Here is a 22,019-nt window from a genome sequence, read left to right as displayed (position 1 = left end):
CTGGCTAGAGCTCAGCTGTGCCTGCTCTGGCCATCAGGGCCCCACCTACCCTTCTGCCTCAGGGCCTGTTCCAGAAACGCCTGAATTCCCACCCACCCCGTCTTCCCTTCTCCACTAGGCAGAACCTCATTGTCTCTGAAGAGCCAGTGCCCAGGTCTCTCCCTGAGGTGGACCCCTCCACCTGCTGCTCAGCTCCCACCACCCTCCACACAGACCTCTGTGTGCAGATTACCCTTCCACGTACCAGTTTTCCCTTTGGGATTTATTCAACTCTATACCCCAGTGCCTGGCAAAAAGAAAAACTTGTGGAGTGAATGAATGAATGGATGGATGAGTAAGTGAATGAGTGACTGCAACAGGTAAAGGGCAGAGGAAGACAGACTCAGGCTGAGGTGATCCAGGAAGGCTTCCTGGAGTAGGCAGGCCTTTCAGTCCATCCTTGAGCCCCAAGAGGGAGAGGTGTGGTAGAGGCAGCATGAGACCTCCCAGAGGGCAGGGATGCCCACCCTGCTGGCCCTGCCCCACTGAGCCCCATAGCACTGTGGTCTGTGGGATGCCGCCCTGCTTGCCCCACCCCACTGAGCTGAGCCCGTGCATCTGCCCCTAGGAGGAGGTGGAGCGGGAGATCATCAAGCAGGAGGAGAATGTGGATCCCGACTACTGGGAGAAGCTGCTGCGGCACCACTACGAGCAGCAGCAGGAGGACCTGGCACGCAACCTGGGCAAGGGCAAGCGCATCCGCAAGCAGGTCAACTACAACGATGCCTCGCAGGAGGACCAGGGTGCGTGTGGGGCCCTGGACTGGGCAGGGGCTCACTGGCCTCCAGCTGGGCGCTGGATGTGGGGGTCCTAAGCTGGGCAGGACTCTCATGGTCACAGGGCTCTGGGGCAGAGGTGTGGGCCAGGGGGAGAGTGGGAGACGAGCTGGGGATGAGGTGGGAAGGCTTCTCAGAGAAAGGGGCTTGAGGTTAGGTGTAGGGTGTTGGGTGTGTGGGGAGACAAGATGGGTAGTGATGGAACGGCTTCACCCTTGCTGGTGGTGTGACTTTGGGCGAGTCTCCTTGAGACTCAGTGTTCTTATCTACAAATAGGGCTAATAGCATAAACCCTTAGTATGTAGTGTGGGTTTGTGATGATGAAGCCTTTGAGCGTGGGGGCTGTTTTGGTCGTCACTGTTGGGCTGGGGTGCGGGGCTTGGCATGGCCCTGGGTGTGGGTGGCTCACTCTGCATCATGTCTGGCCTCGCAGAGTGGCAGGACGAACTCTCGGACAACCAGTCTGAATATTCCATCGGTTCTGAGGATGAGGATGAGGACTTTGAGGAGAGGCCAGAGGGGCAGAGTGAGTCTTGGTGCTGTGGGACTGGGTCACCTGGTACTGGGGCTGGGGACCCGGCGAGCTGGTGGTGGCGGGGTGGGATCGGCCGGGGGCTGAAGGGGGCACCGGATGCCACTGGGGCATCAGGACAGGCTGCAGGAGGACATCCTGAGGATCCCACTCTCCCAGGGTGTGTTGGTGTGTGGGGACGGGGTCAGGATGCCCTGGGTTCCCCTGAGAGTTATGGGGGCTGCCCCCAGGTGGACGGCGACAATCCAGGAGGCAGCTGAAGAGCGACAGGGACAAACCTCTGCCCCCGCTTCTTGCTCGAGTTGGCGGCAACATCGAGGTGGGAGCTGCCTGCACCCCCAGTCTCTCCCAGCCCCCACCTTCCCCTACTGTATCTCATTCCCTCACTCTTCCCGCCATGCCCTGCGGGACAGAGGAGGGGACTGAGGAATGGGGAGGGGACTTGCCCAGGCCACACCCCAAGTCTGACACAAGTGTAGCTGGGATAGACTCTGGGTCTCCGCCCTCTGGGTCCTGCCCCAGGTGGAGACCCCCCTTCTCCCTGCCGCCTCCATGCCTCTGCACCCTCCCCTTGCCTTTCCTTCTCCACCCCTCAAGTCTCTGTCCCCTACCTGACTGGGCTCACCTCACTCCCCGCCGCCCCCCTGCCCCGCCAGGTGCTGGGCTTCAACGCCCGGCAGCGCAAGGCCTTCCTGAATTCCATCATGCGCTGGGGCATGCCCCCTCAGGATGCGTTCAACTCCCACTGGCTGGTGCGGGACCTCCGAGGGAAGAGTGAGAAGGAGTTTAGGTAAGGGGCTGGTGGTGGGCCGGGCTCCTGCTGGGCCAGCCAGCATCCCAGGAAGCACCTTCTCCCCACCAGGGCAAGGGTGTCTGGGAATTACCTGGAATCCTGTTCTTGGTGGCCCAGGCCCAGGTTCAGGGCAAGTTTATTTGCAGTAACACTGACCAGCTCCCTCTGCAAAAACCAGCTGGTGTTAACATAGAGAGATCTGTGTTATCTGGTGGGGGGGCGGGAGGGGCGAGCCGTCCTAAGAGGTGCCCCTACCAGGTTGCCCCTCTGTCCTTCCCTGGAGCCTGACCCTGCGGCCTGGTGGGAGGCAGGTGAGGATGGTGACCCAGGCCAGGAGGTGCCCGGGGTCCTGCCAGCTCTCTGAGGGTCCTTGCGGCCCCCACCCCAGAGCCTACGTGTCCCTCTTCATGCGGCACCTGTGTGAGCCAGGGGCGGACGGCGCGGAGACCTTTGCAGACGGCGTGCCCCGGGAGGGCCTCTCGAGACAGCACGTGCTCACGCGCATCGGGGTCATGTCACTGGTTAGGAAGAAGGTGGGTGAGTACGCCGTTACCGGGCCTGCTGGTGGCTGCCTGGGCCCTAGCTCTGTCCGGGGTCAGCGTTCAGGGACTGAGTGCCCAGGGTCTGAGCCAGAACTGACCAGGCCAGGGGGACTGACCTGGAAAGGCTCTCAGGACGAGGGGGGCTGGGGGCCTAAAGGATGACAGGTCACAGGACAGAGGACACAGGGTGGCTGGGGTGCAGGTGGGGCCTGGAATGGGAGCCTGTGGGCAGGAGTGCCTCTGGCTTGGGTGGCCTTGGGCAGAGCAGGGTGGATGCCCAAGCCCATGACACCCCCAGTCCCACCAGCTGCCCTGAGGCCATGGGCCTGAGCTGCGACCACCTCCTTTTCTCCTTGCCTTTCACCCGCCCCAGGTTCAGGAGTTTGAACATGTCAATGGGAAGTACAGCACCCCAGACCTGATCCCTGAGGGGCCTGAGGGCAAGAAGCCAGGCGAGGTCATCTCCTCGGACCCCAACACACCAGTGCCTGCCAGCCCCGCCCACATCCCACCGGCCCCACTGGGCCTTCCAGGTCTGGGGTCTGGGTGAGCTGGGGTGGGGAGCCTGGGTCATGGGAGGCAGCAAGGCCACAGGAGGCCCTGAGTCCTCTGCACACCCGACAGAGGACAGCCTCCCCCACCGCAAGCTTCTGTCTGCAGAAGTGCCACTATCCTGTGAGCTTTTACTTTTAATGACAGATCTGGGATACAAGTCACATACCATGAAATATACCTTTTTAAAATGTACTGTTTTCTAGAATATTCCCAAGGCTGTGCAACTATCACCACCATCTGATTCCAGAACATTTTCATCACCCCGAAAAGAAACCCATACCCATTAGCAGTCTGTCTTCATTCTTCCCCTCTCCTGAGCCCTTGATAACCACTAATCTACTTTCTGCCTCAATGAATTTGCCTATTCTGGACACTTCATATAAATGGAATCATAAATATGAGGCCTTTTACGAATGACCTCTTTCACTTAACAGGATTTTTCAAGGTTTTCCTCCATGTTGTAGTATGTATCAGAACTTCATTCCTCTTTATGGCTGAATAATATTCTGTTGTATGGACATACCACAATTTATTTCTCCATTCTTCAGTTGATGGGCATTTGGGTTGTTTTCCCTTTTTTTTTGGCTATTATGAATAATGCTGCCATGAATATTTGTGCATAAGTTTTTGTGTGGCCATATGTTTTCAATTCTTTGAGTGTATACCTAGGAGTGGAATTGCTTGGCCATAAGTTCACTGTGTAACCTTTTGAGGAACCACCAATCTGTTTTCCACAGTGGCTGCACCATTTTACATTTCCACCAGCAATGTATGAGGGTTCCAAATTGTCCGCATTCTCACCAATACTTGTTATTTTCTGCTTTGTTGATAATAGCCATGCTAGTGTGTGTGAAGTTGTATCTCACTGTGAGTTTTTAAAAATAATAATATTTTGAGCTTTTGGTGAAAGTTTACACAACAAGTTAGGTTCCCGTTTGACAATTTCCATGCAGATTGTTCAGTGACATTAGATACATTTATCACAATGTGTCAGTAGTCTTCTTTGTGTTCAGTTTGTTCCCTTTCCAGTACTCTAGTTGCCCTGCTGCCTTATCTTCTCATTTTTGCTTTTGAGGAATTGTTGACCTTTTGGTCTCGTACTGGTGGTTTTTAAGTAGGGTACCGATCTTATGGGTAATATCCTTTATTTTGTATGCCATTCTGCTATTTCCCTAAAAGGTGATCTCAGGATATAGGCTGGGTTCTAGGTTTAAAGAGTGTCTCAGGGTGATAGTCTCTGGGAGTCCTCTCTTCTCTACTGTTTCAGTTTGTCTGGCCTTTTTTTTTTTTTTAATATGAATTTGAGTTCCGCTCCATATTTTTCTCCCATTCTATTCAGAACCAACTTTTGTGACCCCAGTCAGAACGGTCAGTTGTAGCTGGGCATCATCTAGTTCTCCTGATTTAGGGTAGATGAGGTCGTGGTTCATGTAGACTTGTTTCTTCTCTGCCGTTTTGGTTACCTTCTAACTGTTTTTCTCCTGGCGAGTAGAGACCTGTAGTTGTGTCTTAGATGGCTGCTTGCAAGCTTTTAAGACCCCAGACGCTACTCATTTCACTAGGATGCAGATCATGGTCTTTGTGAACTATCTTATCTCATTGTGGTTTTGATTTGCATTTTCCCGATGATTAATAACACTGAACATCTTTTCGTGTGCTTGTTGGCCATTTGTGTATCTTCTTTGGAGAAATTATTCAGATCCTTTGCCCATTTTTTAATTGGGCTGTTTGTCTTTGAGTGTCTTTTTGGTGATCCATATATTTATTTGGGCAAAATGTCTTCTTGCTTTGACTGGGCCTCACAGGCCTGGGACAGACATACCTGGCCCCAGGTGACCAGTGAGGCCCTGAGAGGCTCAGTGCCCCCGAGGACATCCTATTACTCTGCACAAATGTGCCCTTTGGAGGCGGCCCTACCAGGGTTTGCTTCCTGGCTCTGCCCTTACCTGTGTGATCTTGGGCAAGTCACTTAACCCTTCTGAGTCTCTGTTCTCTCATCTGAGGTATGAGTATGTAATAGTGCCCACCTCACTTGGCCATGTGGAGACACAAGTGAGTTACCGGCACTTTGCAGTATGCGAAGAGCTGACTCAGTGTGGAGGAGACTCATGCCTTACCCAGAAGCCCTTGGCCAGTCAGCCAGCCTGAAACGCAGGATCAAACCTGAGTCTCCTGGTTCCCAGTTTAGGCCTCTGCCCACCTCACCGCCCTGTTTCCAGATGGGTGGCCACTGCTGTGTGCAGCCTGTCTCGTTGGCCTCTCACTGTGGCATCACTGGGCCCAGGTCCTCACAAGGATCCCTGAGTCCTAGGGGGTCTTGCCCATCTCTCCTGGAGGTGCCTGGCCCAGACGGAGCATCCTGAAGACCAAGCCCTATTTTTCCTCTTTGGCACCTGATTCCCTGCCCTACGTCCCAGCCCACCTGTCTCACCTTTTTTCTTTGATCTTTCAGAAAAAATGGAAGCCCAGCTGGGCTACATGGATGAGAAGGAGCCAGGGATGCAGAAGCCAAAGAAGCCCCTGGAAATCCAGGTATGAAAGATGCTGGTGTCTCGGACCTGGCGGGTATGAGGCAAGGGTGCAGTCTGCAGACCTCCTCTGGTCTCCCTGGCCTGCTAGAACCCAGGCCTCCTCACTCCCAGTTCAGGTTTCTGGGTCTAGGGGGGCCACAATAAAGGAAAAGTTCTTCCCAAGTTCCCTGCTCTTCATTCTTGTTGAGACTTCAGACCCTGCAGCTTCCCCAGTCTGTTCTCCCTAGGCCCTGCCAACTGCCCTGGACAGAGTGGAGGGTGAGGAAAAACATGAGAGCTCAGAGAGCAAGGAGAGAGCCCGAGAGGAGCGGCCGGAGGAGACAGAGAAGGCCCAGTCCTCCCCGGAGCAGCTGCCAAAAGGTACAGGCTTCCCACCAGACACCCACCCCAACACAGTCTCTGCCTTTCGTGATGTGCTGATCCCTTGGCAGCTCTGGGTCAGAGAAGGATTGGCGCTGTGCTTCGCTTTGTTTCTCCACAGCTGAGCAGTGGATTGTGGGTTGCTGTATCCCAGCTTGGCCAGTCCTGGGGTGAGGGGTGGGCCAGGGGCTCAGGTTTTTACACACGGGCTTTAATTTTTCCTTATATAGAGTTTGTGGGTTATTGGGCTCTCTTTTATTACTTATTTCTAACTCAGTTGCATTGTGGTCTGAAAACATGCGTCTGTGTGGTATTGTTTCTGTATGATGTTGAAATCTCTTTTCTGGCTTCATATGGTCAGATTTTGTAAATATGTGTTCTTAGAAAGTATCTATTCTCTAATTGCTGGGTGTAAGATTCTAATATCTGCATTATATCATGGAATATTACTGTGAATTATGTTGTTCAAATATTTTATATCTTTACTAGTTTCTGGTTTGCTTGATCAGTAGTTTCTGAGAGACTTGTACTAAAATCACTCACTGTGATTGTGGATTGGTCTCTTCTTGCAATGCATGGTTTTGCTTCATATTGTTTAAGGCTGTGTTGTTAGGTGCATATTGGTTCAGGTTTTTTGTTTTTTTTTCTGGTGAAGTATGCCTTTAACTTTTAGGTAATGACCCTCTTATTCCTTCTAATACTTTTTGCTTTAAAGTCTATTTTTGGCTGATTTGGGCTTTCTTTTGTTTAACATTTACTCAGTATATCTTTTTTTATTCCTTTACTTAAAAAAAAAAGACCGCTTTATTGAGATATAATTCACATACCACATTTAAAATGTACCATTCAATGGTGTTTAGTATATTTGCAGAGTTGTGCAACCATCAGCACAATTAATTTTAGAACATTTCATCACCCCGAAAAGAAAAACTATATCCATTAGCAATCACTCCCCATCCCTTCCCTGCCCTCCAGCCAGCCCCTGACAACCATTAGTTTACTTTCTATCTCTATGGATTTTCTTATTCTGGACATTTCATATCTTATACTGGACATTTTATACAAGTGGAATCATACAATATGTGACCTTTTGTGTCTGGCTTCTTTCACTTAACATGTTTTCAGGGTTTATCCATGCTGTTGCATGTATTAGTACTTCATTCCTTTTTATGGCCAATTAATATTCATTGTATGGATATACCACATTTTGTTTATCCATTTATGCGATAGTGAATATTTGTGTTGTTTCTACTTTTGGATTATTTATGCATAATGCTGCTGTGGACATTCATGTACAAGTTTTTGTGTGAATGTGTTTTTATTTCTTTGGGTATATATCTAGGAGTAGAATTGCTAGGTCATATGGTAACTCTATATACCAAACCATTTTCCAAAGTGGTCGCAACATTTTACATTCCCACCAGCAGTGTACGAGGGTTCCAGTTTCTCCGCGTCCTTGCTAATACTTGTTATTATCTGTCTTTTTGATCTTAGGTATTCTAGTGGTTGAGAAGTGCTAGCTCATTGTGGTTTTGATTTGATTTTCCCTGATGGAGAAAGATGTTGAGTATCTTTTCATGTGCTTATTATCCATTTGTAGATCTTTGGAGAAATGTCTGTTCAGATCCTTTGCCCATTTTTTAATTTGTTTTTTTGTCTTTTTATTATTGAGTTGTAAGAGTTCTTTATAGATACATGTTCCTTATCAGATATATGATTTGTAAATATTTTCTTCTGTCCCTTTACTTTTAATCTATTTGTGTATTATATTTTAGGTGTATTTCTTGTAAACAGTGTATAGTGGGATCTGTGATTTTTAATCTAACCATAGAGTGTCTGTCTTTTAGCTGACAAGTTTAATGTCTTTACATTTATTGTAATAACTAGATATTTGGATAAATTTCTACTGTCTTATTTGGTGCTTTATAATACCCTTGCGTTTTCTTTTTATTTTCCTTTTCTACCATCTCTTGGATTGATCATATTTTCTTTATATTCTCCCCCTCTTTCCCTCAACTCATTTGCAAAGCTTATAGTCAATTCTATTCTGTGGATGATTACTCTTAAATTTTTAACAGGTATCCCTTCTGAATAATATAGGACTGTAGACTACGTGGAGCCCTGGGGGGTCAGTAGTTAAGACCTCAGCTGCTAACCAAAAGATTGGCAGTTTGAATCCACCAGCTGTTCCTTGCAAACCCTACTCTTTTTTTTTTTTTAAACTTCAATCTTTATTTAGATCTTACCACATTTTTGCCAGTTTTTGTGTTGATTTGTTCATCATTGTTTTGTTTATTTCTTTCTTCCTCAAGTGCATCCTTTAGTGGTGCTTTCAGCAAATTTCTATGAATGGTAAATTCTCCCAGTGTTTGTTTTAAAATGTTTTTATTTTCCCCTCACTTTTGAATAATAGAAAAATTCTAGGTGGGTTAGGGATTTTCCCTCAGCTTGGCATTTATTCTGCTGCTGAGAAGGCTACTATCAGTCTAATTGTTGCTTCTTTGTAGGAAATTTGACTTTTCTGTCTTTTCTGACAATAAAAGGCTGCTTTTAAGATATTCTGCTTCTTTGGTGATAAAGATGTTGAAATTTTTATTATCCTGCTTGTGATTTACTGTGATTCTTAAAGCTGAGTATTTATGTCTTTCATCAGTTATGGGAAAATTCTCAGTTATTGCCTGTTTGAATATTGACTTTGTCCCCATTATGTTTATTTTCTCCTTCTGGAGTTCCTGTTATTCATTGATTCATTCATTCATCCAACAAAAAATATTGAAAGCCCACTATGTGTCAGGTGCTATCCCAGGCACTGAGGACACAAGCAATGAATCAAAGTAGTCAAAAGTCTCATCTCAGGGAATTTGTATTCTAGTGGGGGAAACAGACAATCAACAATAAACAGAAATATGTATTGTTCAACAACAAACCCCAAATGCAATGAAGACAAATTAAAGCAGGGTATAAGGTTAGTGAGCAGTGGGAACTGTTGCGTCCTTTGCATCTCATGCTTCTTTTGTGTTTTTTTTTATCTCTATCTCTCTGCAAGACTTGTGAGAAATCCTACAATCTAGCTTCAGTTTACATGTTATTTCTACAGCTGTTTTTCTAACCTACGCATTTATATTCGTTTCTATTGCTGCATAACAAATTACCATAAACTTAGTGGCTTAAAACAGCACCTGTTTATTAGCTCACAGTTCTATAGATCAGAAGTCCAGCACGGTGTGACTGGGTTCTCTGCTGAGGGTCTTGCAAGACTGAAATCAAGATAGTGGCTAGACTGAGTTCTCATCTGGAGGCTCTGGAGAAAAATCCACTTTTAAGCTTATTCTTGTTGTTGACTGGCTTCAGTTTCTTATGGTTGGAGGACAGAGGTCCCTCTTTCCATCAGGCTGTCAGCTGGGGCTGCTCTGAGTTCCTAGAGGCCTCCTGCATTCCTTGACACATGATACCCTCCATCTTCAAACTAACAATGGTGTGCCAAATCCCTCTCATGCTTTTAATCTCTGACTTCCTTTTCTGTGAGCAGCCAGAGAAAACTCTCTACTTTTAAAGAGCTCATGTTATTAGGACAGGCTCACCCAGAAAATCTTCTTATTTTAAGGTTAACTGTGCTACACAGCATAACCTAAACATGGGAGTAAAATCCTTCATATTCATAGTCCCGGGGATCATGCAGGGTGTGTATAACAAGGGTGGGAATATTGAGGGCCATTTTAGAATCCTGCTAACCACACTATTATATTTTAAATGATAATGATTATATATTTCATTTCTAGAAGTTCTATTTGGTCTTTTTTCCATTTGCCTGTTTTTTTTTTTTTTTTAAATTTTTTGTATTGTTTTGTCCTTACTCTGTGGGTTCTGTTCCTTCTTTCTTTCTCTCTCTCTTTAATCACCTAAGACAATTTTAGAGTCTCTTTGACATTGTTTTATTATTTCAAGGTCTTAAGGTACCTGTCTACCTATTGTGGGTCTGCTGGTTCTTGACCATGGTGTTTGTTTTCTAGATTTTGATTGGACTTGTTTCCATCAGGGATTGGTTTGTCCATGGTAACCCCATGTGAGCTGGGGAGTGGCGTGTCCCTCTCCCTTTATTTCCAGAAGCCCAGTGCCCAGTGGTTGCATTGGTTGTTTTACACTGGGACTCGTTTTTATGATACTCTCTCTGCTTCAGGTGGTACAGTACAGATTTCACAGCTGCATATGGTCTATGCTTTGGGTTTGACTTTCTTTCTTCCCACGTAGATCCCATGCTAGAGATAGGCTTCCTCAGCTTTGCCCTGGCCCAATGGATGGGCCTTTCTCTGTTTCACAGAGAGTCTAGGGGTTGGAGGGTGTAAGCTTAATTCCGAGTCTCTGTGTCTTTCGTACTTGAAGCCTTGTCCGTCTTGCCTGATGAATTGAAACACAAGCCGCAAGCATCCTGGCCTATTTCTGACATCAACAACCTCCTGCCCAGGGCCACCAGAACCACAACTTATGCTTTTAATTTTCCCTTCATTGATGACATTCGAGGATTTCCTTTTCTTTCTTGTAAGCTCACCTATATGTTTTTTTAACGTGATATATTTCGCCCAAGGAGCCCGGGTGGCGCAGTGATTAAAAGTGCTTGGCTGCTAACCAAAAGGTTGGCAGTTCAAAACCATCAGCTGCTCTGCAGAAGAAAGATATGGCAGGCTGCTTCTGTAAAGATTACAGCCTTGGAAACCCTATGGGGCAGCTATACTTTGTTTTATAGGGTCTCTATGAGTCAGAATCGACTTGATGGCAATGGGCTTGGTTTGGGTTTTGCCCAATATTTCTAGGTGTTTGTAAGAGGGGTTTTGCATTAATGAAGGTCTGCCATGTTGTCAGAATCCCTTGTCTTCTGGTTGTTATTGCAGTAGGTAGGATTTCAAGACTATGCCTTGAGGAGTTCGGGGGAGGGGTGCTGCAAGGATGGGAGTGAGAGGGAAGGGGTAAGCCTATGGATGGGAGAAGGACCACACCCCTCCCTGCCTCCTGAGAGAAACGCTCTCTTTTTTTTTTATTGTGGTAATGTATATGTAACAAAACATGTACCATTTCAACAGTCTTCACGTGTACAATTTAGTGACACTAATTGTGTTCATTGTGTTGTACAATCATCACCATTATCCATTTCCGAATTTTTCCATCAACCTTGAGAAAAGCTTGGTGTCTCCTAAGCAATAAGTCCCTCTTTCTCCCTCTCTTCCACCCACCCCGTTAACTACTAATAACTTTAGGTCTGTTCTAGATATTTCATATAAGTGGGATCATGTAATCTTTGTCCTTTTGTGACTGACTTATTTCACTCAGCATGATGTTTTCAAGGTTCATCCATGAGGTAGCATGAATCAGAACTTCATTTCTCTTTATGGCTGAGTAGTATTCCATTGTATGTACGTACACGCCACATTTTGTTTATCCATCCCTCTGTTAATGGGCATTTAGATGTTTCCACCTTTCAGCTACTGTGAATAGCGCTGCAGTGAACGCTGGTGTTCACATATCTGTGTTCCTGTGAGAGGTGCTGTCTTTGATGGCACCTGTTGGACTCTGAGTAAAATGTTGTTGATGGATAGGGTCATCATGGCTAAAACAGAGTACCTGTTGTTCTTCCTGGACCTCTCCCTACCCATGAACCCCTTTGTCTTGCAGAGGAAGTGCTTCCCGAGAAGGAGAAAATTCTGGACAAGCTGGAGTTAAGCTTGATTCACAGCAGAGGGGATAGCAGTGAATTCAGGCCAGGTGTGGGGCTCTTCCCTGTGTTCTGCCCTTTTGTCCTTTGATCCCTAGAGGTGCCATCTGGACCCTGTTCAGCCTCCTGCAGCCTCCTGGGCACTGGGCCCTCAGTCCCAAGTCCTGGCTGGAGCCAGTGGGTGGGAACAAGGCACTCCAGGCCCTCAAAGCACTACGGCTCTGTGCCAGGGACAGACTCCACCCTCTTCTCTCATGACCCCTCCTTGGGCTCCAGCCACCACCAGGAGGGAGGAGAGCTGGCCAAGAGCTTGGCATGGGAGGATCTGAGACTCAGCTGGATGCTTTGTGCACCTCTATGTGCTGGAATGTTCTGGAACAGTCACACTCAGATCAGACCCCCACCTTGAATTTGACTGCACTTTCACAGTGCTCTCCCTCCCTGCCCCCAGGGGTCTTGATGTGGTGGGGTCGGGGCACTGGGCCTGGAACCAGCCCTCCCTGCTCGAGATGGAGAGAGGGGCCTGCTAGTCTTTGGCTTAAAATTCCTCTTGGCAGTGAGTCCCTGGAGGACAGGGAGCTGTGTTTTCCACTTGCCTTTGGGTTTCCAGCTCTTGGCAGAGAGAAGTGAATGAATGTGGGTCTGTCCCCCCATAGATGACACCAAGGCTGAGGAGAAGGAGCCCATCGAGACTCAACAAAATGGTGACAAAGAGGAGGATGAGGAGGGGAAGAAGGAGGACAAGAATGGGAAATTCAAATTCATGTTCAACATTGCAGATGGGGGCTTTACAGGTAACAGGGTAGAGTGGTGGGCAGGGAGCTGGGCTGCTGTTGTCATAGGCTCCCTGACTGCATGGGTCCTGGGAGTCTGGGCAGACTGCTATTTTATGCTAAGGTGTGAATGGTTGATAAAACCTTTTGCATAACTTTTCCTAGCAAAAATGGAGCTTCTCATGGGGCTCTCCTGAACCCTCAGGGGTGGGGAGCTGGCGGGCAATGAGGGCCTGGGAAATCTCTCATTCCATTCCCCTTGGCTGGCTTCCCAGAGCTGCACACACTGTGGCAGAATGAGGAGCGTGCCGCCGTGTCCTCGGGCAAAATATACGACATCTGGCACCGGCGCCATGACTACTGGTTGCTAGCGGGCATCGTGACGTATCCTTGGCCAGCCTGGGCTGGGCAGGACTTACCTGTTCATCTGTACACCTCAGGGAGGGGTGCATATGAAGTGAGGTATGAAGGAGGTATGAAGTGAGGAGCCAGTGACGATGCAGGTGACCGTGATGACAGGCCCACAGCAGCAGTTTGTCCCTTCACGTTCAGTATTCACTCTGTCCTTACAGTGGCCTTCTGAGATGGGCACTCCTATGACCCCCCATTCTGCATAGGAGGAAATGGATGCTCAGAGAGACAAAGTAACTTGCCCAGGCACACACAGCTAATATAGAGCAGAATCCAACCCATCCAGCTGCTCCTAACATGACACAGAACTTACCTCCTCCCAGTAATGACACTTGAGAAGTGCTTCACCTTTACAAAGGCTTTAACGTATTTATTCATTCGCTATTTACTGAGCACCTAGTGTGTACTAGGCATGGAGGATGCAGCAGTGAGCAAAACAGACAAAACCCCTGCCCTCCTGGGGTTGCATTTTCCGGGGCGGCAGACAGTGAACACAATGAATTAGCCACGTATGGGGTACAGTGTATACCTGAAAGCAGGGAAGGGGCATAGTGGAGTATCAGTTTGGGGGTGGGGTTGTAGTTTCCAATGGGATCATCAGAGAAGGGGACATTTGAGCACATTATCCACAGGAGGCAAGGAGATGCTACACACCTGCCCCCAGGAGCACTCCCCAGCCAAACTGACCTTATGACAGCACAGACCTTGGATGGGTCTGGTTATTATAATGAGAGGTGGAGTATTATAGAACAGGGGTCAGCAGACTTGTTCTGTAAAGGGCCAGGGACTAAATATTTTAGGCTTTGCAGGCTTTGCAGGCTTTGCAGGCCAGACAGTCTCTGTTGTAGCTGCTCAACTTTGTCATTGTAGTGAAAGCAGCCATGTTGTTGCTGGGTGGTGTTGAGTCGATTCTGACACAAAGCGACCCTATGTAGACAATACATAAACCAATGAACATGGCTGTGTTCCAATAAAACTGTATTCATAAAAACAGGCTGTGGGCTGGACTTGGCCAGTGACCCATTAATTTGCTGGGCCCTGTCATGGAGATCAGGAGTTTAAGCCCAGCTTGCCTGAGTTCAAATCCTGGCTCTGCCTCTCACTAACTAGGGCAGATAACTTCATTGTGCCTCAGTCCTTTGTAAAAGGGGGTGTCTTAGTTTCTTGTGGCTGCCTTAACAGTACCACGAACTGGGTGGCTTAAAACAAAAATTCATCCTCTCCCAGTTCTGGAGGTTGGAAATCTGAAAGCAGGGTGTCGGTAGGGCCCTGCGTGTCTGTAGGGCCCTGCTCCCTCTGAAGGCTCTAAAGGAGGATCTTCCTGGGCCTCTTCCAACTTCTGGTAATTTCTGGCAATCCCTGGCATTCCTTGGCTTTTAGACACTTCACTCCAATCTCTGCCTCCATCGTCACGTGGTATTCTCCCTGTGTGCATCTGTCCAGATTTCCGTCTTATAAGGACATCTGTCGTTGGGTTAGGACACACCCTACTCCAGTATGACCTCATCTTAACTTGATTACATCTGCAAAGACCCCGTTTCTAAACAAGGTCACATTTACTGGTATTGAGGGTTAGGACTTGAACATATCTTTTTGGGGGACATAGTTCAACCCACTATAAAGGTTGACATAGTACTTACCCCACAGATTGTTGGGATGAAGGAGTACACAGTGGGCACAGTGTTTGCTGATGTTGTCACCATCATCATCAACTTTACACCTGGGGCAGCTGAGGTTCATGAGAGCCCCCAACCAGGACTTTGAACCCTGGGCTTGTCCCACACCCCCCACCCCAGCCACCAGGGCCCCGCCTCTTCCAACGGCCAGGTTTGCCCTTAACGGTGCCCACTCTAGGCACGGCTATGCCCGCTGGCAGGACATCCAGAATGACCCGAGATACATGATCCTCAATGAGCCCTTCAAGTCCGAGATTCACAAGGGCAATTACCTGGAGATGAAGAACAAGTTCCTGGCCCGCAGGTTCAAGGTCCGTTCTGAGAGGGGTGGAGGGTGGTGGGGCTACAGGAAGGGCAGGCTTCACAAGGGCCCAGGGCCTAGGGGTCAGGGAGCATACCCCCAGACAAGGCTGCCAACCAAGGGGAGTCAGTTAGTCAATCAACTAACAGGGTGTGGGCATCCTTGCTCTAGGCTAGAATCCCGCCCCAGGGTGAGTGCCCATTCTGGCTGGGGTGACAGGAGAACCCAGCTTGGGTAAGGCTTCAAGGGGCAGGTGGGGGTGGACAAGGGGCAGGTGGGGGCGAGTGTGTCCCCCCTTCTCCTTTCCATCCAGAGTGGGGTGGGTGCTGGTGAAGGAGGGGGTATAGCAGGCCAAGAAGAGGGTCTAGGCCCACACTTACCCCACCCCTGCCCCCAGCTGCTGGAGCAGGCACTGGTCATTGAGGAGCAGCTGCGGAGGGCCGCGTATCTCAACATGACCCAGGACCCCAACCACCCAGCCATGGCCCTCAACGCCCGCCTGGCTGAGGTGGAGTGCCTTGCTGAGAGCCACCAGCACCTGTCCAAGGAGTCCCTTGCCGGGAACAAGCCTGCCAATGCTGTTCTGCACAAGGGTGAGGAGCCCCACCCCCACAGTGCGGCCCACCTGCTTTCTTCCTGCCAGTGTCCTTGGGCAGGGATGAGGGGATGATGGAGTGGGGGCTGAGGACAGAACCTCAGCCCCTGAGCCTGGGCTGCCAAGGCAGAGCCTCCTGGGCCAGGATGGGACAGTCCTATCATTCAGTCCCGCCATGACCTGTGGGGCACCTGAGGCCCCTCCTCCTCCTGCTTTTTTCTAAAGGCCTGCTCTGTGCCAGGCCCTCGGCTGGGGGGTTGGTGACCCAGGAAAAGACAAAACTGTAAGAGCTCTCATTTATTGAGCCCTGACAATATGTCTTAAATAAATATTACTTCTCTATTCCTTATAATATCCTTAAGTGGTCGGTCTTGTTGGAGTCCCTGGGTGGTGCAAACAGTTAACGTGCTCTAACCCAAAGGTTGGAGGTTCGAGTTCACCCAGAGGTGCCTTGGAAGAAAGGCCTGGTGATCTATTTTTGAAAAATCAGCCATTGAAAACCCTATGAAGTGCAGTTCTACTCTGACACACATGGGGGCGCCATGAGTTGGAGTCAACTCAACGGCAACTGTTTCTTTCTTTTTTTTTCTGGTCAGTCATTAGTATCCCCATGTTAAAGATGAGGAAGTGGAAGTTCAGGGAGGTGAAGTGATTTGGCCAAGATCTCAGGGATTCAAGCCTTTGATGCTCTTACTCCAGTCCATGTCTGTAATCTTTAAATATGTTTCCTGCCCTCAGGAAGCTCCCAGGCTGAGTGGGGCTTGGGGTGGGAAGCCCAGAGCCCAGAGTGACCTGAGAATCACCAGACTCAGAGAGGAGGGAGATGTTTCCTGAGCCCCGTGACCTGATCACAGCCCTGCCCTGCCAGTCCCCTACCCTGTCCCCAGGAGGCTGACTGAGGGTGTGGAGGCTCTCAGGAGGGAAGACTAGAGTTGGCTCAGAGTTTCTGGTTCTCATCTCCACAACCCTGGGACCCCTAGCCCAGCCTAGAGGGGCCCCTGAGGGAAGTTCTTAGCTGCTTCAGAAAACACGACTGTTCTCCCTGTTGGCAAATCTCCACTTCGCTGGCCTTGGAGGGCCTGGTAAAAGAGCGCCCCCTGGTGTCTACTGCCTGAGGCATACAGTAATAAGCCAGTTGCTGTAGAGTCAGCTCAGACTCATGTCGCCCGGCATGCGTGTCAGTGTAGAGCTGCACTCTATAGGGTTTTCAGTGGATGACTTTTTAGATGTAGATTGCTAGGCCTTTCTTCTGAGGCACCTCTGTGTGAACTCAAACCTTTAACCTTTTGGGCTGTGGGCCAGCAGGCACTGAAAGGCCTCTGCCCTCCCTCCTTCTGCCTAGTCTTGAACCAACTGGAGGAGCTGCTGAGTGACATGAAGGCGGATGTGACACGCCTGCCCTCCATGCTGTCCCGCATCCCCCCGGTGGCCGCCCGCCTCCAGATGTCAGAACGCAGCATCCTGAGCCGCCTGACCAACCGTGCCGGTGACCCCACCATCCAGCAGGTCAGCCTCTGCCCATGTGCCTTGCCCAAGCTCCTCCCATGCCCATCCTGGGTGCCCCTTGGCTGGGGCCTGGGTAGGGGCTGCGGGACTTGACTTTTAAAGCTGGTCCTTGCCTCCAGGGCGCTTTCGGCTCCTCCCAGATGTACAACAACAACTTCGGGCCCAACTTCCGGGGCCCTGGACCTGGAGGGATTGTCAACTACAACCAGATGCCCCTGGGGCCCTATGTGACCGGTAGGTGCCCATCCGCTTCCGGGCAGCATGCACAGGGTGCCCCGTGGGCCCTGGCCTGCCTGCCGTGGCACCGGGCCAGCACGGTGTTCTCTCTCACACAGATATCTAGCCGGCCCCGAGACTTCCCTCTGTTGCAGTGCTCATTTCCAGCTGAGGTAAGGCTGCCTCCAGATGCTTGGTGCCCCCCCACCCCTCAGCTCGGTACATCAGGCCTGGCCAGACTGGCCATATACCTGGTTCCACACACCTGGTTCATGCCCCTAAGCCTTGTAGCTCTTCCTGCCAGAATTCTGGGGCTTTGAGGGTCTCAGATGCCAGCTAGCCTGCAGCCCCTCCAGTCGGCACCCTTCGCTTCAGGGCGATCTAGGAGCCAGTAGTCTGCACAGGCTTCCAGACACTTCTCTGGGCGGTGCTTCTTTGTGTGACGTTGTCGGTGTGCATGCGTATTCATGTGCAGAGGGTCAGGGACTATCACGCTGAGCTCGGACCTGGCCCTGTCTCCACTGCCCTGCTGGGTGGTGGGCACCCCCAGGGCATTAATCTTGTCTCACACCCTTACTCCCTGCCCAGGATGTGGAGGGTGGCTGCGGGCTAGGGGACTGGTAAGTATTACTGGCTGGGAGAGGGGAGTTATTCCAGCTGCACACTATCTGGCCTCCACCGAGCTGATCTGTCCCCATAATAACTGTTGCTGCGGGTGGAGGCACCAGAGGGGCTTCCAGACTAGCTGCCCCTGCTGGATGCTGCTTTCGGGGGAGTTCGCTGGCACCCTGGGTATAGCTCACTGCCTAGCCTGGGCCTGTGGCTGGGAGGTCTGGCTTGGGAGCCCCCTCTGAGCATACCTGGGCATGATAAGCCATGTGGGGGTAGGAAGGCTGTAGGGTGTTGGGTGCCCCCACTGAAGACCCCCAACTGCATAACCCCCCATTTACCTCTTGCAGCCACACCTACCTGGCCACCTGCCCGACCCCCACGGGAGAGAAAAGTTACCACCTTTTTAGGAGCCAGTGCCACCTGGGGACCAAAAGGGAAACCAAGTCATGCCATCACATGGAGGATGAGGCCAGCCTGGCTGGGCCAGACCCCAGAAGTGCCATCTCATCACAATTCAAGTGTTCTTCCACGCAGCCACCACACCCACAGCCACCCGGACATGCAACCCTCGGCCACCTTGTCCACAACGGCTTCCTAGAAGAGATTTCATTTATTTGTACATCTTTTGCACTTTCCTATTGAAGACTTGAACGTTTGTCTTGATAAAAGTTGAATGAAGTATGGAGGAGGAGTCTAACTTGGAAGCACTTACGTCTCTCTCTTTATCATCAGGCACCAGACTGGAAGGGAAGCTTCCAGAAGCCCTGCTGCCGCCCTGTGGACTGGCCTCACTGGGGAGACCAGCGTCCGGAGCCTGGGAACCCCCAGGTGGCCTGCCCTCCTGTCTGCGCTTGTGGGACTGTGCCTCTGCCCCGGCCCCTGCCTGCCTGGGGCAGCCCCCAGCACCAAGTGGGCAGGTCTGAAGGAGGGGCTGTCCAGCCTGATAGCAGAGGCTCTGGCTGATGTTTGGGGTTCAGGCAGGACATTTTCCCGCCCTTTTCCTGTCAGGGCTGGAGACCACCAGGTATGTCCTACCACCTCTGTCTGCAGGTGTGTGTCCTGGCCTGGTGTGTCTTGCAGGCCCTGGCCTCTGTCATTCCCTGCAGAGGTCCTGTTGCCCCTGCGGGTGTGGCAGGCCCAGCACGTGCTCCTGGGGGGTAGGGGTGGCGGGTGGGTAACGACATGTTGTCTTGGAGTGGGAGCTGCCAGAGCCTTGGTCTCGGGGCTACTACAGGAAGGGGCTGCCCTCTGCAGGGCTGTGGTTATGGCAGGGGAGAGTTGTCCCGTAGGGTCTGGTACATCCTTACCTGTACACAATTTCATTGTGCCCCCTTCCCTCCTGCTCCTCCTCCCCACCGGAGCCTGTACTTCCCCCTGCTCTTCTGTCCCTGAGAGGCCTTGGTGGGTTCACTCACCGTCTGGGGAGGGGCCCCAGCTGCCCTCACTGTGCTCTCACTTGGCTTGAGGAGAGATTTGCTTGGAGGGAGGGGACTGGACCCAATGGCCTCTCTAGGCCCCTTCCTTTGGGCATCCGAGGCTTCCTGCCTTGATTCCTGCTGGGAACACTCCCATGTCCTTCGGAATGCCACCCTGATGGCCCACCCTGCTCCACCCCAGCAGGTGGGACCATGGAATGGCCCAAGTGGAGGGGTCCTGAGTGGACTCTCCTGGGGCCTGTCTGTGGGTGGTCCTCCCCTGGCCCAGCTCTGCCTGGAAGGATTTCTGAGTCTTGAGCAGGGAGTGTTGCTGGGGAGGTACGTGGTGCAGAATTCTGTCTGTGAGGGTGGGGGAGGGGCTTAGTGAGAAACATTCTGGGTGGGGACCCTGTAGGGGCTTGGACTGGGCCCCTGGGAGCATATGCAGTGTGCTTCTGGGGCCTGATGGCTGAGAGGGGCCAGGCCAGGTCTGGGTCAGTGCTCAAAGCTTGTCTTGCTGTCTTGGCTGTGCACTTACGACCGGGGACCTGGGCAGTTGCCTGCCCCCTAAGCCCCATGTGTCCTCATCTACAAGATGGCTCTCTTTGAACCCCTGGGTCCCTTCCATACTGGACACTCCCTCCAAGACCCACCTGACCCTAGGGTTGTGGTGGCAGAGTGGGCTTTCCTGGCCCTGCCCACTAGGGTGTGCAAGTGGAGAAGGCACAAGCCCCGGAGGGCAGCGTAGTCTTGGGGGGCATGCGTGTTGCATAGGCTGGCACCGCTGCCCTGCCCTGCAATGGATGGGCTCATTCTGGACCATGGTGGTCCATCCCATGTCACGTCCACTGCGTGCTGTGTCCTCTGGCCAGTGCCTCCTGCAAAGGCTCCTGCCTCAGGCCCTGGCCAGATGACCCACTCCAGGGCCCTGCGAGGCTCCCCTCCCTACTTGGTCAACCCTGGGGTTGGCCTCTTTGGGAACAGCACCGCCCTCCCTGGCCGCAGTGGATGGCCCGAGTGGATGGCTCGAGGCAGGCAGCCTGGCAGGGCTGGTGGTCCCTCCTGGGCAGTCCCTCCTTCCCAGGAGCTTTCTCTGCTCCTCCCTTCCTGTTTGTCCCCAGACCTCTGCAGTTGCCCCCTTTGTGCTCCTCCTTTACTGGGTTCGGGTTCGAGGCCACATCAGGCTTACCCGGACAATCTAGCCAGAGCTCCTTGTGCCTGGGCCCCGCACTGCCTGCCCCCAGGAAGGGCCGTGCCCCCATGTTGTCCAACACCCAGGAGGTGGGGCGGGTGGGCGTTGGGGAGGGGCTTTCTGCTTGACTGTTTGGGAGAGGAAAAAGCATCTTCAGACTGTTTTCTTGGTTTATTGGTTGTCTCCTGCCAGAAGTGCTGGTGGTGGCGGTGGGTGGCGTCCACTGCCTTTGGCATCTTTGGGCTGGGTTTGGTTTTTGGTGCTGGCCAAATTTGGGTCCTTGGGTGCAAGTAGGTCCCAAGGCACCAGCCTACAATTTTGTTTCTGGCCATGTTACGATTTAGCCCAGTGCCTAGTAGGGTTTCTTTTGAGCCACCTTTGGGCCAAAGGTCTCAGAATGCATTGCCCACTGGTATTGAGGTGTTGTCTGGAGGGGTCCCCTCTCACACACACTTATCATGGAAGCCCCTTCTCCCTGAGACACACGATGTGGGGACACGCTCCCTGAAGGCCCCTTTTGGAAACACCTCTGTCTTCTCCACATTTGGCTTCTCCCAGAGGGGGGCCAGGACCTCCCCCTGCTCCTATGACCAAGTCCTGCTGAGACTGGACAGCTGGGCCAGATGCCTGCCCTCCCTCTTGCCAGGGGTCCCTTCTAGCCCAGGTGACACCTGCAGCCTCGCTCCCACATCTTGGACCCCAAGGTGGTGGGCAAGGGGGAGGGGCTGGGGTCCTGAGGCTGCCCCTTTCTCTCACCGATGTCTTGGGGCCTGGCCACTGCCCAGGGTGGACAGTGTCCCCTGGTGTCCTCCTGTGCGAACCGTGGTGTTGGTGGAGAAAGCTGGCACCTGCCCGTTCCATAGATCCGAAGTTTACAGGTTGTGGTGCATCAGCCCAAAGTCATTGGCGTTGTTTTGAGATTTTTTCTTAATTTTCAGATTTTTTTTAAACAAAGTATTTTTTTAGGTACGATAACCCAGAAAGGGCCTGTTGGGTGTGTATGTATGTCCTGAGCTCCCCATGTAGAGATGGAGCTACGTCCCATTGCTCCCCCTCAGCCTGGAGATGGGAGGGGCAGAGGGAGGGAGGGAGCGGACCCACCACCCAGCTCGCCTGTCCCAGGGTAGTGAGGACCTGGCCCCTTGCCCTGGGAGGGAGCCCAGGCCCAGGCCAGGAAGAAGGGGGCCAGGCTGGCCTGGGGTGGGTGCTCGGGGCCAGGTGGGAGAGTCCTCGGTGGAGGCTGAGTTTTGGAAGCTGAACACCCTCTGGAGTTGTGACTTGTCCGGTCCTCGCCCTCTGTGGCTGGGCCCGTGGGAGGGCTGACAGACTATAGCCGACACAATCACCTTTACTTTGTACTGTGTGTATGTATGTTTTGGTTTTCTGTGTTTTAATAAATCCTTTGGGAAAGGATTGAATCAGAGTGTTTTCCTAAGATAGTCTCACTGATTTAGGATGGGAGGAGCTGGGGGTGGGGAGGAAGGGTTGGG

At 51.4% G+C, this 22,019-nt stretch overlaps 1 protein-coding gene across 1 annotated transcript in view; it reads left to right on the top strand.

Moving 5' to 3' along the window:
* Positions 1-18,606, top strand: part of CHD5 (chromodomain helicase DNA binding protein 5) — a 61,263-nt gene extending 42,657 nt beyond the window's left edge. Inside the window, exons 25-41 of the mRNA XM_004385106.1 lie at positions 608-782; positions 1,249-1,341; positions 1,578-1,666; positions 2,004-2,137; positions 2,529-2,673; positions 3,056-3,215; positions 5,690-5,769; positions 5,996-6,128; positions 11,793-11,882; positions 12,489-12,626; positions 12,881-12,989; positions 14,871-15,003; positions 15,391-15,586; positions 16,931-17,094; positions 17,214-17,328; positions 17,430-17,483; positions 18,270-18,606. Of these exons, the coding sequence (XP_004385163.1) occupies positions 608-782; positions 1,249-1,341; positions 1,578-1,666; positions 2,004-2,137; positions 2,529-2,673; positions 3,056-3,215; positions 5,690-5,769; positions 5,996-6,128; positions 11,793-11,882; positions 12,489-12,626; positions 12,881-12,989; positions 14,871-15,003; positions 15,391-15,586; positions 16,931-17,094; positions 17,214-17,328; positions 17,430-17,437 (1,962 nt within the window). The 3' untranslated portion in view covers positions 17,438-17,483; positions 18,270-18,606. The remainder of the gene's footprint in view (positions 1-607; positions 783-1,248; positions 1,342-1,577; positions 1,667-2,003; positions 2,138-2,528; positions 2,674-3,055; positions 3,216-5,689; positions 5,770-5,995; positions 6,129-11,792; positions 11,883-12,488; positions 12,627-12,880; positions 12,990-14,870; positions 15,004-15,390; positions 15,587-16,930; positions 17,095-17,213; positions 17,329-17,429; positions 17,484-18,269) is intronic.
* Positions 18,607-22,019: the final 3,413 nt, after the last annotated feature.

This window comes from Trichechus manatus, unplaced genomic scaffold (assembly GCF_000243295.1).
Source record: "Trichechus manatus latirostris isolate Lorelei unplaced genomic scaffold, TriManLat1.0 scaffold00133, whole genome shotgun sequence".
Lineage (NCBI taxonomy): Eukaryota > Metazoa > Chordata > Mammalia > Sirenia > Trichechidae > Trichechus > Trichechus manatus.
This window is presented reverse-complemented; position numbering and strand designations above follow the sequence as displayed.